The sequence below is a fragment of the Mus caroli genome, chromosome 10, assembly GCF_900094665.2.
Source record: "Mus caroli chromosome 10, CAROLI_EIJ_v1.1, whole genome shotgun sequence".
Classification (NCBI taxonomy): domain Eukaryota; kingdom Metazoa; phylum Chordata; class Mammalia; order Rodentia; family Muridae; genus Mus; species Mus caroli.
The window spans coordinates 53,083,316-53,102,214 of record NC_034579.1 but is presented as its reverse complement, the minus strand read 5'-3'; the positions used below and the strand labels follow the sequence as shown (position 1 = coordinate 53,102,214).

General features: G+C 41.8%; 1 protein-coding gene across 5 annotated transcripts in view; it reads right to left on the bottom strand.

The window, feature by feature from the left end:
• The window catches only part of Ccdc138 (coiled-coil domain containing 138), a 58,646-nt gene that overhangs the window by 5,420 nt on the left and 34,327 nt on the right, over positions 1 to 18,899 (bottom strand). For all 5 annotated transcript variants that reach the window (XM_021174251.2, XM_029482173.1, XM_029482174.1 and 2 more), the window contains 2 exons: positions 18,233 to 18,425; positions 2,377 to 2,553 (listed from right to left, as the gene is read on the bottom strand). In XM_021174251.2, the coding sequence (XP_021029910.1) occupies positions 2,377 to 2,553; positions 18,233 to 18,425 (370 nt within the window). The remainder of the gene's footprint in view (positions 1 to 2,376; positions 2,554 to 18,232; positions 18,426 to 18,899) is intronic.

Sequence of the window (18,899 nt, the reverse complement as noted above, 5' to 3'; positions counted from 1 at the left end):
CTAACCATGGAGCGATTAGCAAAGCTAGCTGCTGAGAGGGAGAGGCAGTCTCCTCTAAGAGTGTAACCCCTGGTACGCCAAACAAGCTCCAAGGGAGGAGCACACAGCCGAGAACAGTTGGGCAGCACCAACTGGTCTTGGTAGGAGGAGAACAAAGAGGTGGACAGTAAAGAGAGGGTGGATCTGAGATGAGTTGGGGAAGGGAGTGTATATGATCAAACACAAAACACACTGTACTAGGAAAAATAAGAAAAGAAAAATAAAAGCTGAAACGTCTAGATGAAAACACAAGGAATTCTGTTCAAGACACTAAGGTGGGCAAGAACTTTCTGGACATTGAATTTCAAGAGCACAAAAACTAGTCCCCAAAATCAATAGATGGGGCTACATCTGCAGCGTCCACAAACAGGTTAGAGAATGGGGGAAAAAAAGACCTTTTCAGCTATACTTCAGATATGGAGCAAATAACCAGAATTTACAAAGAACTGCAGAAATTAAATACCTAGGAAATGAAATTGCAAATCAACAAATGGGATAATGAATTATCGCAAGTGAGGAAGGAAGGAAGGGAAGGAGGGAAGGGGAGGGGAGGGGAGGGAAGGAGAGAGGGAGGGAGGGAGGAAGACAAAATGACTGAAGGGCCAATAACCATTTTAAAATGTTCAATATCCCTAGTCATCAGGGAACTGCTTTGAGGCAATGCCTTAGCCTAGTCAGAGTGGCTGTCATCAAGAAATCTGACAAATATTTGAGGATGGAGAGAAAGAAGAGCCGTTATACACTGCTGGTGGGAGTCTACACGACCATGATGGGAATTAGCCTGGCGGAGCCTGGGAAAACTGGGAACAGACCTACTATATGCTCCAGCTATTGTCCTCCTGGCCATACGCACAGAGAGCTCCTTATGCTACAGCAGAGAGAGCTGCGCCCCAGGTTCACTGCTGCTATATTTAATACAGCAGGGGAACACAAGCAACTTAGGTGCTCTTCAAAAAGTGAATGAGTAATAAAAATCTAAACATACAGAAAATGGAGTACTATTTAGCTCTAAAGAAAAACAAAATTACAGAGCTTGCAGGAAAATGAATGGACTTAAAATGCAAAGTATTAAGCAAGTCTCCTAATCTCAGGGGGAGAAAAAAAATCAATCAAATCCATTTTCTCCTCCATGTGTGGATCGTAACCCACAATGTGTACATGTATATATAAAAACAAACAGACATGTGAGTACGGCATTTAGCACCAGGAACAAGAAAGGCAGTGAGACAGAGAAAAGGCTCACTAGTGAGTTCCCACGTACATTCTAGACAGTTAAGTCCTCTGGATACTTTCTCAGGCATAACACATCTTCAGTGCAAAGTACATGCTTCAGTGGGTGGTAGCCACTTTGTGATTCCAAGAGGGGCTGCTATTACCTGACTGGGAGATATAAATTTTAAATTATGATTTTTGCTGTTTAAATATTCCTGTAGGATGTAGTTCTTTGTAAATACTCCTTAATTTAGTGTATTTTATTTTTGAATATGAGTTTTAGCAATCCAGTTAACACAGAAAGAAGTAGGAAATGTGTACAGTCATCATTTTGAAATTTATGAGAATTCCTGAGATACTGATTTACTGTGTCTGAATCTCAAAGAGCAACATGCTAGGAATTTGGAAATACTGAGAAGCCACTGTGGAAATCAGTATGGAGATCCCCAAAAAACTACTATAGAACTACGCTGTCACCCATCTTCACTACTAGGTCAGCACACCACAGAGCTCTGTGCATCCGCGTTCACAGCTGCGTTATTCGCAACAGCTGCAAAATGGACGAATCCTTCAAGTCCATCAACAAGTGAGTTAAGAGAAAACATGGTATATGCATATACTCGAGGGAACTTTATACAGAGAAACAAGATCATGACATTTCTGAAAACAGATGCAAATGGAATTATGAAAAATGAAATAAACCAGACTCAGGGACAAAGATCACATTATTTCTCATACAAGGAGCTTATATTTTAGATTATATGCATAGGTATATAGCTATATCTATATGTTTGCTTTTGCAGGATACTGAAGTAGAAAAGGAATCATGACAGGGGAGGAAGAGGTTGCAGGGGATGTGGGAAATAGGAATGACACCAGGAAACATGTGCCAGGAAGGGACAAAGGAGGACTAGCTGGAGGAAGACCGAAGCCAACTGGTAAAGGGGCACAGAGGAGGGCAGGGGGCCAGGGCACACAACAAAGTATGACACATGTGTGTCAAGTTGCCAAACAGCCACCATTTACAGCACTGTGCAGAAGTGCCTGGTGTATGGGGTTAACACGTTCTGATCAGAGGGAAACGAAAGAATCATTTCTTTACAGACATAAAAGATAAAAACTTACTTGACTCTACTGTCATCTGAAGCAGGCTGTCGATGACATTGGATAAGAGCCCTTTACTGGATATTCTCAGGTGTTTTAGGATTACTGGAATGGCTTGGTACTCCAAAAATAAGGTTTTTCCTTCATCTGTCTTCAAGTCCAAACAAAGGGAGTCAAACGCTTGAGCTAGGTAGTCAGCTAGAAACAACACAATCAACCGCCTGTGCGTCAGTTATTCAATCAGAAACAGAAGGCTAAACAAAAAAGAACCATCACTTTAATAAAATAAAGATATAAAAGAATTAATTAACAAGAGGTCCTAAGTTTAGATTCACCCCCTCACTGAACTCTATGGAACAGGAGAGAGAAAAGGTAGTCCAATTACAACGGCATAAACTCATTTAGCACATTCGTATTTCAGTATTAAAATAAGCCCCACTGAGCAATGGTGGCACATGCCTTTAATCCCAGTACTCAGGAGGAAGAAGCAGGCAGATCTTCGAGAGTTCAAGGCTAGCCTGGTCTACAGAGCAAGTTCTAGGACAGCCAAGGCTACACTGAAAAACCCTGTCTCTAAAAAACAAAATAATAATAATAATAACCCAATTTTTTATACTAAAAAAGGAAAAGTAATATTAATTATTATTAAATAGTATTACTTATATATTATAATTATTATTAAATAGTATTATTAAATAGTAATTAATATTAAATAGTACAATAGTATACATTGCCATATTTGGTTGTAATTACCACATACTTTTATGAATTTAAACAATATTAGTATTTATATCTTTTTTTAAAGATTTGTTTATTTTATATATATGAGTACACTGTAGCTGTCTTCAGACACACCAGAAGAGGGCATTGGATCCCACTACAGATGGTTGTAAACCACGATGTGGGTGCTGAGAATTGAACTCAGAACCTCTGGAAGAGCAGTTGGTGCTCTTATCCATCTCTCCAGCCCAGTATTTGTATCTTTAAAATAGCTTCTAAGATCATATACCTTACTACTGACTTCTAAATACCCCCTCATTTAAAACTGTCACTATACACAAACTTGCTCAGTGAGTTTTAAACAAGGATTTCTGTCTCTTACTAAAGAGCAAGTATCACACCATTCAAAAACAATTTCAAAAAACCGGGCTATCCTCTGGTCCACTACATTCTGTAACCCACCCATTATTATGAAAGACAGCAAGATTTTACCAAGACCAGAACTATGGCTCTTAGAGAGCAGGCTGCTGCAGGAAAAGGCCAGTGTAACAGTTGTCTTATGCAGCCATGAACCTTGCAAGCTACAATACCAATCTGTCAGGAGCTGCGCCCACTGAAGCAACCGCGGCCTGACTGTCATGCTCTGGTGAAGTCCCTAAGTTCAGTGCCCAGCTACGGTGTTGGGTGGCTCACAACCCCCTCTAGGCTCCAGTTCCACAGGAATGGACACCTCTGGCTCCCGCTAATAAAAACTAAGGAACACTACTGTCATACTTAATCTTTTACTTATAAATGAAACTCTGCAAACAGATGCATATGAAGCAAATGGCTAGGTTCTGTTCCGAGCCTCCTGGCTTCCAGCTCTCATTTGTGTACGTTTGCCTGCTCATGTCCATGCAGAGGAAAGACACAGGTGTCTTTCTGTCCTTTTAAAAAAAAATTAAAATATAATTATATCATTTCCCCTTTCTCATTCTTCCCCAAGCCCCCATGTACATCCCCACGCTCAAATTCATGGCCCCTGGCCTCTTTTTTCTTTGTTTTGAGCTGGGCTCTCTCACTGAACTTGATCTCAGCATTCTGGCTACACAGGCTGCTGGCCAGTGGGCCCAAGCAGTATACAGCCCTCACTGCTGGGGTCAGAGATACACACTGTTGTGCTCGGCTTCCATACGGATGTTAGAGACCTAACCTCAGGTCCTTACGCTTGCTCAGCAGACACCCTAGGCACTAAGTCATCTGCCAGGCCCACACTTTTTTTTAAAAAGCAACAATACAGATATACTAGAGAAGCCTGCTGTCTTCACAGAAATTAGCTTCACAGCAGCGCCCTCTACTGTATTTGAGATTACCTACAACAGCTAGCATGATTAAGTGGAGTGATTATCACAGGGCTGTTTGTTAATAGTCTTACTGTGTGAGGTCTGCCTGGTCTGAAACATCATGTGTAGATCAGGCTAGCCTTAAATGTGCCGGAGTTCTCTTGTCTTGGTTTCTCTGGAGCTGATTGTACATGTTCGCCACTGCATCCAGCTTCATGGTACTTTTTTTGTTAAATATTTAACTTACAAACTTAAAAAGACGATCCATCTTTCTTTCTTCTTTCATTCTTTTTTCTTTCTCTTTAATCTTTTGGTCTGGTCTTTTGCTTGTATATTACAGTTTCTTGTTTTTGTGTTTTTTATGGTGTGTGTGTTTCTTGTGCTAACTCTTTTTATTTAAAAAGTTTGTTTTGTTTTGGCTGTTTGTTTTCTAAAGAGAAACAGGAGTAGTTAGGTTAGTGCGGAGGGAGGAGCTTAGAGAAAGAAGATGAGGGAGAAGAAATCATGATCAGAATATAATGAAGGAAAAATTATTTTCAATTTTTAAAAATGAGGGAAAAAGTTGTCCCTTAACAGTTTTCACAGGTAGAAAATAGTATTTGGTTATTTTTTTCAAAAGCGGTCTTATCTTTTGAAAAGTCTTTATTTACTTGTATATGTGGGGCATAGAGGGTACGTGTCCATGAATGTGGTGCCTGAAGAGGCCACTAGAGGGTGTGCGATCATCTGGAACTGGTTACAGGTGCTGTGCGCTGCTCAACAGAAGCCAATCTGTTTATCTCAATCATGGTAGATTTTTTTTTTAAAGGTGAGAAATTCTCTGCAGCGACTCCTATGAGGAAGGAGCTCTGCTGCCAGCTCTGACCCCTGCCGAACCTGGTGACTTGGCCAGAGCACAGTAAAACTGATGTCTTGTGGACAAGCACCCAGCCTCAGGGGCTCTTGAGTCTTCTGGAAGATCCAGAATAGATCCCACGATGAGAGGAAGATCAGTGCAGAAAAGATCAGGGAGCTAAGCCCAGCCCAAATTCCCAATGCAAGGGTCTGTAAGCTAGTAAACTGAGAGGACTGTTAAAAGATTTCTGTTTTCTAAGTATGTGTGCACCACATGCATGCCTGGTACCCACAGAGAGAAAGGCATTGGATGCCCTGGAGCTAAAGTTAGAGGCAATTGTGAGCTATCCTACTGGGTGCTGGGAACCAAAGCCAGGTTTTTTGTAAGAGCAGCAAGTATTCCTAAATGCTCAGCCACCTTTCAGCCCCATATATGTTGTTTTAAGTTACTTGTTTGGTGTTTTATTATATCAAAAGACAGCTAATACAGTCTAAAAAACCTTAACTAGGATCTCAAGTAAAACCAATTCTTAAAAATTAACATGTCTATTGATAACAACAATTGGCTAATTAAGAACTTACTATATGACAATCTTTACTGAACTTTTATATTAATTCTTTCATTTAAGCTTTTTAAAAGTCAACTAGAGACAGGCAGTGGTGGCGCATGCCTTTAATCCCAACCCTTGGGAGGCAGAGGCAGGTGGATTTCTGAGTTCGAGGCCAGCCTGGTCTACAGAGTAAGTTCCAGGACAGCCAGGGCTAGCTACACAGAGAAACCCTATCTTGAAAAACCAAAGTGGGAGGGGAGGGATGTAAACTAGGCCAGTGTTACACATGTATAACCATCAGGCCTTGGGACAATGAGGACAAGGATCTAAAGTTCCAGGTGACCCTTGACATACAATGAGATGTCTCAAGCCCACCTGTCTAAAATATCATGATGGAAACTGAAAAAGACATGATCTGCCCATGTCAAAAAGTAGTGGGGCGCCCAGAGTGAGCTAGCCTGGAGAGAGAGAAAAAAGTGTCTGAAGACAACTAGAGGGAGAGATGGCTCAGAAGTTAAGAGCACTGACTGCTCTTCCGAAGGTCCTGAGTTCAAATCTCAGCAACCACATGGTGGCTCACAACCATCTGTAATGAGATCTGATGCCCTCTTCTGGGGTGCCTGAAGACAGCTACAGTGTACTTACATATAATAAAATAAATAAAATCTTTTAAAAAATTAAGTTACCCGTGGTGCTGGAGGGCTGGCTCCACAGCTAAGAGCACTTGCAAAGGACCTAGGTTAGGAGGTTAGGTTCCCAGTACCCACATAGCAGCTCATGACCACTCGCAACCCAGTTCCAGGCGACCCAGGACAGATCTTTGGACCTCCATAGGTACCAGTCACATATATGCACACAGGCACAGCATTTATACATTCAATAAAAAGAAATCCTCTTAAAACCATGAAAGATAAAGGACTGACATAATTTTAAAACAGTAAGAGAGATATCATCTAGCAGAAAAGAGATCAAGGCTATCAACAGAAAAATCTGTAGAAAAGAAACTGATAAATTACACACATGCAAAAGGTTGGAGTGGTGCTACACCCAGCACTCACAAGGCAGAGACAAGAAAAGCTCTGTGGGTTGCAGGCTAGTTTGGTCTACATAGTTAGACCCTATCTCAAAGACAAACCCAAATAAAGTCATTATATGAAGTCATATTTTCATTAAATAAGACTGGAAAGTACTAAAAAAAAAATCAATAACCCTAAATGCTGGAATGGATGGTTCAAGAAATGGCACCACACACACACACACACAGATACCTCCACACATACTTACACACACATGTACATGCACACCACATACACAGAGACATACATACACACACAAACATGTAGGTATACACACACACAGCCACTCCTCAGACACCAATACATATACATACACCCCACACACATCCACACACATATACAAAACGCACAAACATATTTATTTATACACACACACACAAGGATATAATAGCCTCACTTTTTGAGAAAGATGGCAATGTCTGCTAAAATTAGGATGGCATATCCTTTCATACATCAGTGTCATATTGGTTAGTTTATTATACATTTTAAAAATGCTAAGGCATGTATTATAAGTCTATGTTAATATTTGCAGTGTCAAATATAAATGAATGAAATATTCCATTGATATCATGTCTAAGTGCTGACTGGCTAAAAAGTTGGGATTTTTTTTTTTTAAGATACACAGACTGCAAATGTAAATGAGGAAAATATCTAATAAAAAATGGAAAAAAAAGGAAATGTAAATAAAGAAAATATCTAATAAAAAATAAATGGAAGAAAAAAGAAGATACACAGACTACTTTAAAATAACAGATTTAGTCTATACATATGGATCTGAAGTTAAATAAAATACATTTGTGATTAAAAGACATGGGCTCAGCATGGATGGGAAAGAAGTAGGTTACAGAATCCTACATCTAGGTAACTAGTGGCAACTGAAGGAGAGGATGTGGCCTGGGAAACCACTCACATTCCAGGAGATGGTTCTGCACCCACACATTCGGGCAGCACTAAGTGAACTGGGTGAGTTTTAAAAGAATTCATGAAGTTGATGGGAGATGTGGTAGAGTATAGAGGAAAAGTCGGGAATGAGGCATAGATTTGATGAAAGTACATTATATGGGTATATAGGGAGAGGCTAAGGAGGTCCTGGCAGGTGACCGCTGCTGGCAGAGAGAGGGACAGATGCTTTTCTTTGAGTGGCCACTGATAGGTTGGTTGCCCAGGCCTCAGTGGGCAACTCCACACCCATGCACATCTGGGCATTCCAACTCTGATTCAGTGTGTTATTTTTTTTTCCAGCTTTTATAAACTTTCTTTCCCTCCATCATCCTTCCCTTTGCTCACATGTGTGTAGAAAAGCTAATGACCACTCAGTGGCCTGTATGTGGGGCTGCTGACTAGTCCTCAGGGGGGACAGCTGGGCACTCAGTAGAGTCCTCAGTAGAGATCTCTTGGAGAGGCACAGAGAGTACCTGCACACCTCAGACCAGTCTGTCACTGCTGGCTGAGGAGCAGTGAACTCAGGAGCTGGCACAGTCCATGCACCCTGATTCCACTTCTCAGTGGTGGCTTGCTTTTGTTCTCCATCTCTTCAGGGTTTCTGTAGAGGAAGAGACTGGGCGTGACCGCCCACGGGTGCCCACAGAAGATGGTGCATATGCACAACTTCCCAAGTCAGGATCCACTGCATCAGACCTACTGAGTGAGCCCCCTTTTGTTATTGCTTGGGATAGCACTGTCCACTTAGTGCAGAGCAGAATCTGTGTTACCCAGAGCGTGGTAGGCAGGTTGGCATAAGATGGGGGCTGGTAGGATCCGTGGCCACCAAAAGAGGAAACTCCATAAAGGCTGTCTGGATCTGGTTGGTTAAAGTCCCAGGAATGAAGGAGGCAGCAATTGGAGTGGCCCTGGTGGCAGCAGCAGCAAACAACAGCATGGCTTGCTGGCTAGTGTTCCCAGAGAAGATGATGAAGCCATCCTCAGGCAATGATAGCTCGAGCTTCAGACCACAACTTTCCCCAGGCCCTCTTCGGATTTAAGATGTCAATAGATAGTATCACTTTTCCTTCTGAGGATTCCATCTGGAATTCAAGGTTGGTTCTACCCAAGTTGGGTTCCTGTGGCAAGGAATTTGAGGACATCCTCTTCCTTCATCTATAGAACATCAAGAACTCTGTACACTGTGTACGTTTCCTCTAAGTTACAAATGGAAATCAAAAGCAACACTGGTAGGGACCTGTCCTTGGCAGTATGACTGGGGATCAGAAATATTTTAAAAGGAGAACATCCATTTCATAGGGAGGGGGGTGTGTTAGGAGAGGTGAGGGTAAAGGCAACGGAGGAGGAGAATGAAGGGGACATAAGCAAGATGTACATTTGCTCAATTCCCAGCAACCACATGGTGGCTCACAACTATCTGTAATAGGATGTGATGCCCTCTTCTGGTGTGTCTGAAGACAGCAAAAGTGTACTCATATACACAAAATAAATAAATTAATCCTAAAAAGAAAAGTAATAGCAATAAATGCTGGCAAGAAATTCAGGACAGACAGACACACACACACACAGACACACACACACCCCTACATAACCCTACCTCAGGGCTAGATCATTATATTCACTGCTTGGGAGAATGTTAACCTGGCCAACTTCTATGAAAACCAGTTTGGAAGTATGTCAAAAAATTTAAAACAGATGTACTCTGTGGCCCAGCTACCCAACTCATGTGAACCTCCCCAGGGGATTCAAGTATCCATCACGGTGACACTTGCAGTACTGTTTGCAAAAGCTGAGTTATAAAGCCAACCTGGGCATGTCTAGGAGTGGAGAGCATGTGGTATGTATGCACAATGGAATTTTATTCAGTCATGAAGAAGAATAAAACTGTCATTTGTAGGAAAATGGATGGAACAGGAAATTACCATATTAAGTCAGTTCTGTCTCAGAAAGACAGCTTGTCTTCTCTTACCTGTGGACCCTGGATTTTATATAGACATAAAATCATATATGTACACAAGGCATGAAAGTAATGCAGAACTGTTTGGGGGAACACAGGGGACTAATGGGAAGGGGCAAGAGAAAGGGAAGAGAATGGTGTATGGGGGAAGGCATGCTCAAAGTATGTTACAGACTCACTTACAATGTCTTTATGAAGCTGAGTTCTATGTACTACGAAAACATGGCAGTAGGCATATAAAGGAGACCCTCTGGTGGCACTGCCTGCAATCTGGGCAGGAACTTCAGGGTTCAGCTTTCCTAAGTCACCACCCACTAGGGTGGGGTTTTGGAATAGGCCTTTGTGTCTCCTGTGTTTCTTTAAGTGTAGAATAATTGGGTAGTCTATTGTTGACCCACATCCCTGCATGTAACTCTAATAAACTCACCAATACACCAACCTAACAATGAATGATTATTACTGTGTGCTCGATGCTCTTTGATTTATTATGTTTTTATACCTCTAAGCCTATTCCAGTTGTGACTGTTATTACATCTGTCACTCCAAAAAGCTTCCTCAAACCTTTCATAATTTTTCCTTCTATCACCAACTCTAGACCTAAGCAATCATTAAAAGTTTGTGTCGTAGCAGCCTTATTTATAATAGCCAGAAGCTGGAAAGAANCCAGATGCCCCTCAACAGGGAATGGATACAAAAAATGTGGTACATTTACCCAATAGAGTACTACTCAGCTATTAAANAGAATGAATTTATGAAATTCCTAGGCAAATGGTTGGACCTGGAGGGCATCATCCTGAGTGAGGTAACCCAATCACAAAAGAACTCATATGATATGTACTCATTGATAAGTGGATATTAGCCCAGAAACTTAGTATACCCGAGATATAAGATAAAATTTGCAAAACACATGAAACCGAAGAAGAACGAAGACCAAAGTGTGGACACTTTGCCCCTTCTTAGAATTGGAAACAATCACCCATGGAAGGAGTTACAGAGACAAAGTTTGGAGCTGAGACAAAAGGATGGACCATCTAGAGACTGCCATATCCAGGGATCCATCCCATAATTAGCCTCCAAACGATGACACCATTGCATACACTAGCAAGCGTTTGCTGAAAGGACCCCGATATAGCTATCTCTTGTGAGACTAGGCCGGGGCCTAGCAAACACATAAGTGGATGCTCACAGTCAGCTATTGGATGGATCACAGGGTCCCCAATGGAGGAGCTAGAGAAAGTATCCAAGGAGCTAAAGAGATCTGCAACCCTGTAGGTGCAACAACATTATGAACTAACCAGTACCCCGGANCTCTTGACTCTAGCTGCATATGTATCAAAAGATGGCCTAGTCGGCCATCACTGGAAAGAGAGGCCCATTGGACATGCAAACTTTATATGCCCCAGTACAGGGCAATGCCAGGGCCAAAAACTGGGAATGGGTAGGTAGGGAAGTGGGGGGAAGTGTATGGGGGACTTTTGGGATAGCACTGGAAATGTAATTGAGGAAAATACGTAATAAAAAAAAAGTTTGTGTCAATAGGAAGGGGAGAAATGATGTGTACTTTAATTAAAAAAAAAATAAGGTTTCTGTCATGGGGTGGCACTTTCTGTCCTTTCAGGCTACATCATTGTCATTTCAAGGTATTTGTATTTTCCGCAATATATTTAAGTAATCGTCTCCAATGTATTTTAGCTTCTCTCACTTGGCATGATTATTTTAGACTCGCTTGTGCCTGTTCCTTTTTATTGCTGAGTAGCATTCCATTGTATGGCCATAGCATCATTTCTTTCTTCCTTCAGTCTCTCATGGACGTCTGGATCATTTTCGGGTTGGGGCAGTACACAGGAGGCTACACCGGAATCACACACTGACCTGCATGCAAAGGTATGCTTCTTTTCTCTTGGGAAAATGCATTGGGACAGAATGAATAAGACATGCTAATAAGACATGCTACATTTTATGTGTTACAGTATGAGGTATAATTTTTAATAGGCTACCCAATTATTCCGTGAGGAAGTCACAACAGTCCACACTATTCCGGGCAAGGTAACTCACGCAATCAGACATTTAGAGCCATCAGTGGCATGGCCTACGAAAGGGCCTGAGTAACAGTCTATTTCTTCACTGCTCTTTGATTTCTGTTTGGGTATAACATGACCAGATGCTTTGAGCTCCTGCTGCCTGCACTTCCTCCCCAAAGTGGATGAAGGACTGTTCTTGAGAGGTGAGCTGGGATCAGCCCCTTTCCCTTACATTGACTGTACTGAGCGGTGAGCTGAGATCAGTGTACTGAGTGGTGAGCTGGGATCAGCCCCTTCTCTTACGTTGCTTTTGTCAGGACATTTCATCACAGCAGCACCTAATTTCCATAGTGATCACATTGGCTAATGCTGGAAGCTTCCTAAAGGAGGATGCCCACCATCTTTACATGTGCATCTTTGCCATTCAGGTCTTCTTTGATTAGGATTCTAACTGTTCTCACCATTTTAATGAGGCTGTCTTCTTATGCATCAACTCCTTTTTCTTGGACATGCAATTTCAGTCTGCAACATGGATTTTCATAAAAATCATATGTTTAAATACACACACTTGAGGGTGGGGGAGATGGCTCAATTGGTAAAGTGCTTGGTGTGCAAGCATGAGGCCCTGAATCTGAATGCCCAGCACCCATGTAAAAAGCGAGAATGGCATCACGTGCCTATAATCCCATCTTCAGGAAACTGTATACAGGAGGATCCCTAGGGTTTGAGGGCCAGCAAGTCTACGCAAAACAGTAAGTTCCCAGAAAACCCATCTCAAAAACTAAGGTGGAACGTGACTGAGAAGGGCATTCAATGTTGATCTCCACACACCTGATCTGAACAACACACACACACACACACACACACTGAAAATTCAAAATTTTAATTTTATAAAAATGTATGTATTTTGTATATGTGTACCCACTTGTGTGTAATAGTTTTACCAGGTACGTGCAGTGACCATGGAAGCCAAAATAAAGCAACATATCTCCTTGGAATTAGAGTTACAGATAGGTATGAGCCACCCAATATGAGTGCTGGAAACTGAACCCAGGTCCTCTGCAAAAGTAGCCAAGTGCTCTTAATGGCTGAGCCATCTCTCCAGCCTCCCAGATTTTTTCATGTTGATAAAGTCAAATTATCATTTCCTAAATCAGGACAATTATGCTCTGTTTAAAATATTTTTTCCTGCTGGGGCGACATACACCTATAGTCCCAGTATTATAGGTGTAGAGGCCGAGTTGGGAGATCTGCCACAATCATGAGATTGCCCTGAATTACATAGCAAGTTCAAGGCCAGCCTGAGCTACATAGCAAATCTGGAGCTAGTCTGGGTTTTATGACACCATATTTAAAAAGAGGGGAAATTTTTATGCCAAACCCAAGTTTAGTAACATAATCTCTTGTGCTTTCTTCTTGATGTTTTATAGTTCAAGTGTTTTAATTTTGGTTTGTAGTGTATTTTGAGTTTCTTTTTTGGTGCATGTGAGGGTACAAGCCGCCCACACCCCACCATGCCCCATCCCGCCACCCCACATCTGATATCATATGATCACATACGACATATTATCACTCTAGTGTCATTTTCAGGAAAGACTGTCCCTGTCCATGTTGAACTGACTGGACACATTGCTGAAAATAAGCTGGCATATGTACATGTAGGTCTGTCTTGAATTATCCATTCTGTCCCACTGATGTCTGGCTTTACACCAATAGCATACTCTTTGGAAGTCAGGTAGAATAAAAGAAACTGTGTTAAGAACTCTAAATCCTCCGGGTCTCTGTATGAACTTTGAAATTGGCTTATCAAGTTCTACCTAAAAGTTTAATACCATTTTGATCACTGTGAGGTTACAGCAACTAACTTGGAAAGAACGGCACCAAGTGGTAAAGGCACATCTGTCTAAATGTGTCTGCCTACTGACCTTCAGCTTCCCAACTTAATTTTGGTTTTTAGTATACAATCTCCATTATTTTATGTACTCTGTCTCCCACATGTTTAGACAGTTCACATTTGTATTCTAGAAGCCTTTCCACTGAATGCATAGTACAATGCTCTAAGTAAAATCATCTGTGCCTGTAACTTTCCTAAAGGAAACTTAGCAACTACACAGCCAACTTCTACTCAGACATAGGGCATGCAGGTTAGGAGATTAGGTATTTCTACTGTTGAAATACGTCGTTTCCTCGGGAGCGGTAAGGGTGTTGCTTTACCCTGTCCAGAACTCCTTCTCTTCTTCTGACTCCTGACCACCTCATCTCTGCCGACTGTAGTCCACACCTTCTCTTTCCTTCTTCAGCTTCACTAGAGAGACCTATCAGTCTATTAGCTTTTTCAATGACAAGGTTTTGGTCTTCACTGACTTTTCTTCATTAATTTTATTTCCAGACTCCTTCTGCTGATTATAACCTCTTTCTTTTTCTTTCTCTCTCTCTTTTTTTTTTTTTTTTTTTTTTTTTTTTTTTTTTTTTTTTTTTTTTTTTTTGAGACAGGGTTTCTCTGTGTAGCCGTGGCTGTCCTGGAACTCACTTTGTAGACCAGGCTGGCCTCGAACTCAGAAATCTACCTGTCTCTGCCTCTGCCTCTGCCTCTCAAGTGCTGGGATTAACCGCCTGGCATAATTTAATTATATTTCTATGATACTACAGTGTTTATGTTTTTTTGTTTTGTTTTTTCAGTTTTTTGGGACAGGGTTTCTCTGTGTAGCCCTGGCTGTCCTGGAACTCATTCTGTAGACCATGCTGGCCTCGAACTCAGAAATCCGCCTGTGATTATAACCTTACAATTTATTTTTTATTTGCTTTACTGCTTTCCCCTTTGTTTTGAAGGAATGCAGTGCCTTTGAATGGCACCTTCCCCACATTCCATGGAGCTTGGAATGTTCTGAGTTCATTTCTTTTCATCTTCTGTGATCTATGGGTTACAAACAAGTACTTTACTTTTCAAATATTTGAAGGTTTTCTGATTATCAATCGAAATCTTTTTAAATTCATTAGTTTGTTTCATGACCTATGACCAATGTCCTAACCGTGAGCATTATAGTGTTTTCTTCTGTTGTTTCTATAAACAGATCAAGTTGGTTGATAACGTTGCTCAAACCCACTTTACTTTTAAAAAAGATTTATTTTTAAAATTACTTTATTATTTTGTGTGAATGCGTATTTTGCCTGCATGTATGTCTGTCTGCCACAGTGCACTGCTCAAGGAAGCCAGGACGGGGCCTTGAATCCCCTGGGACTAGACTTACATGGTGAGCTACCATGTAGGTGCTGGGCATTAAACCTGGGTCCTCTCAGAGCTCTAACTGCTGAGCTACTGCTCTAGCCCAGCAGTTCTCAACCTTCCCAATGCTGTAACCCATTAATACAGTTCCTCATGGTGTGGTAAGGCCCCCCAGGGTAAAATCCGCCTGCCTCTGCCTCCCGAAAGTTTTACTTTTTAATTATGGTATTTGTCATCTTTTTGGCATATTTCCCATAATTCTCCTTTGCTGACTGTTTTAGTTCTTTTTTTAATAAAACTCTATACTTTTCTCTATTGTTTTCTAATATTCCCACAGCAGCATGTTCAATTCTGTACTGTTACATGTACTACACAAGAAGTAGGGCAAAGAGCATCTTATTCAGTTTTATTTCTCTACACCAAATAAATAGACCTTATTCAATGTTTGCTATTTCAGAGTTTACCAAGAATGAACGTTATGGGCTGGCAAGAGGGCTCAGTAGGTAAGGTGCTTGCCACCAAACCTGCCAGCCTGAGTTTGATCTGCAGAATACATATGCTGGAAGGAGAAAAGCTAATTCCTAGAAACTATCTTCTGACCTCCACATGCACCCCCCAATAAATAAATAATTTAAAAATGTAATTAAAAATTTACAGTCATTACATTTCATTAGATGATGTTATTAGATATGTTGACATATGACTCTGAATATTCTCCTTGATTAACCGAGTGGCTCTGAGTTCCCCATCTTGACTTTACTTACCTGTGGAGAATATACATGGTTTGTTTTGGTTGATTTTTTTCTTTTGTTTTGTTTTGGTTTGGTTTTAGTTTTTTTATATAGTTTCTCTGTATAACAGCTCTTGCTGTTCTAGAAATCGCTCTATAGACTAGGTTGGCCTGAACTCACAAAGATCCGCCTGTCTCTGCCTCCAAAGTGCTGGGATTAAAGGTGTGCACTATCACTGCCTGGTGAATGTACATGTTTTTATGTGCAGCTTTGTGCTGCCTGCTAAAATATGTGTGCGTGTGCAGAAGTTTCCAAGATAGGTCTGTGGTGAATTTTCCTTTGGGCTAATAGTGCCTTTTCATAAGCGATCTTTCAAAGTTATCAGAGGTCTGTTACTACAAATTTGAGACTCATAACCATAAAGTAACCAAATCATAAGTTAGAATTAGGACTTGGTTTCGAGCCATCAGGAGTGATTTAGCAGAACACACTGCAGAGGAAGCCCTGCACCACTGCCACACCCAGGGAGAAAACCCACTGCTCTGACTGCGATAAGTCAGCACACAGGGAGAGACAGAAGGATGGTATACTTGCTGGCATTCTCCCTTTTATGAAAAGCCTCTTTTTACCCAATCAGAAAGAGATAACTGGTTACAGCGACACCACAAATAGGCATTAACCCCGTCTGTCTCTGGCTGTAGTGATGCTCTTGCTCCTCCACTGCCTTATTTACTCTTGTGCACACAGCAAGCACTGAGTGAGCCACACACAATGAGTCCCCCTCAGTGAACCCACAGGCTGTGCAAGGCTGCTCTTTCTGTAAGGGTCAGAGCCTTACTGTGGTACAGGCTCTGCAGCCACGTAGTCTCTCTTGTCAACTAATCACCTGTGTTCTGGGGCAAAACAGCCATACATGGTCCATAACCAATGAGTGTGGCTATGGGGGAAACTAGTTACAAATCAGTATGAGCCTACAGGCAACAGTTTCCTATCCTGTTCTCTACTGGAAACAAACAACAAAGACATGTTCCCACGGAAATCTGCTATCCCTAAATCCTGATTGGAGAAATAACTTGGCACAGATGTTTGTGGATTTGGGGCTTAAAAACCCTGTAGGATCTTAACTCAGTGTCACGGTTCAGTTCCCAAATCTGGACCATGGCTCTGGTCAGCCAGTCCTGGAGCATTTGTTCAATAAACTATCCCTGTCTGACTGAGATTGGTTTGGGTTTCTAAGGCGATTCCTGGACCCAAACAAGTTTGAAACCAGCCTGTTTTATATAATGACTTCCAAAACATAGAGAGACCCTGTCTCAAAATAACACCAAATCAACAAAGGCTCTAAAAGAAAGCAATACTCTAAAGACAGTCTAAAGAGTTCCTTTTCTTCTTCTTTTCTTCTTCTTCTTCTTCTTCTTCTTCTTCTTCTTCTTCTTCTTCTTCTTCTTCTTCTTCTTCTTCTTCTTCTTCTTCTTCTTCTTCTCCCCCCCCCCCCCCCCCCCCCCCCCCCCTTTTTTTTTTTTTTTTTTTTTTTGAGACAGGGCTGCATGTGTAGCCCTGGCTGTCCTGGTATTCTCTCTATAGACCAGGCTGGCCTCCAACTCACAGAGATCTGCCTGCCTCTGCCCCTCTGCGCCCCCCTGCCCGCATGCCCCTGCCCCTGTGCCCCTACCCCTGTGCCCCTGCCCCTGTGCCCCTGCCCCTGCCCCTGCCTCTGGAGTGCTGGGATTACAAGAATGCCTCACACCATCTGGCTGACTTTATTTTCTTAAATTCAGCAATTACAAGTAATTGTTTTCAGAATGTGTCACTATTATAAAATAACTCAAAATCGCATTCTGAAAATGTTGAACATGTTGGGAGCTATTAAGACAACACAATTGTCCTGATCTCTGAATTAGGCCTCTCCCCCCTCCCCAGAAGAAAAGGGGGTCAAAAGCGGGTCACCGATGCACCGCTCCGAGAACAATCACAGATTGTTCTATCCCTAACCTCAAGATGTACCCTGATACTGCCAAGTTCCTGCTTCCCCGTGTAGTCACCAAAAGAAAATTTTCCGCTGCCCCATCCCTCCTGCTGAGAATTACTTCCTCTTTTGCTTGTGCATTTCCACTGCCCCATCCCTCCTGCTGAGAATTACTTCCTCTTTTGCTTGTGCATTTCCACTGCCCCATCCCTCCTGCTGAGAATTACTTCCTCTTTTGCTTGTGCATTTAAACCTTGAGCCTTGCTAATACAGTGGGACCTTGATGCTACTCAGACTGCTTCCGTGTGTGTTGTTCATTGCACAAGGTTCTCGTCTCTCTCTACCCCCCCATTTGGTTATTAGGAGAAGGTCCCTTGAGACCCTCGAATAACTGGACCTGCTGGACGGGTCAGTCACTATTATAAAATAACTCAAAATCGCATTCTGAAAATGTTGAACATAGTTGGCAATAAAAGAAATGCTTTATTCTATAGCATTTGCTCATGACTTTACTCAGTGAATGATCAAGCTTACCTTGAGTGACCGTTCTGAGGACAATTAAGGTTGATAAGAATCTCAGTGGCAAGCTGGAGCTCTTGAAGAACACTGCTGTCTTTGCTTTGTTCTCCACAGAATGCTCTAAAGAATTATCCTGAGTTCCTTTCATTGTAACTCCTTTAAATATGTCTTCCCCCAATCTCCTCAATGTTGACGCCATAGTTGAATGCTATTAAAAATATATGCAATCATCTATTTTAAAGTTTGATCAAATGTATGCAAACATGAAAAATAGAATTGAAAATAAGCAAAATTACAATTAAGACTATATAATTAACTTTTAAAAACCAAGTATGTACTTCTCTTCTTGAAATGTTTTCTTAAGAAGTTATGATCAGGTCAAATCTGGCATAGAAAAATACCACAAAAGGGGAGTTGGAGTCCTGTGAGCTCACCACTTTCCCTCTTGGGAGCCAGGCCATCCCAAGGTTTTCTCAGAGGACCAGATGAAAGGGTGGAGCCAGCAGGAAGCTTGTCAAGCAATGCTGCACAGAGGAAGCCTCAGAGACTGAGCACAGATGGCCTAAATCTCTTCAAGGAGGAAAAGCTGGGTTCCCAGGAACCAAGACTAACTTAACTCCTTCCTGCCCTAGGCTAGCCCCAGCCCTAGGCTAGCCCCAGCCCCAGCCCCAGCCCCAACCCC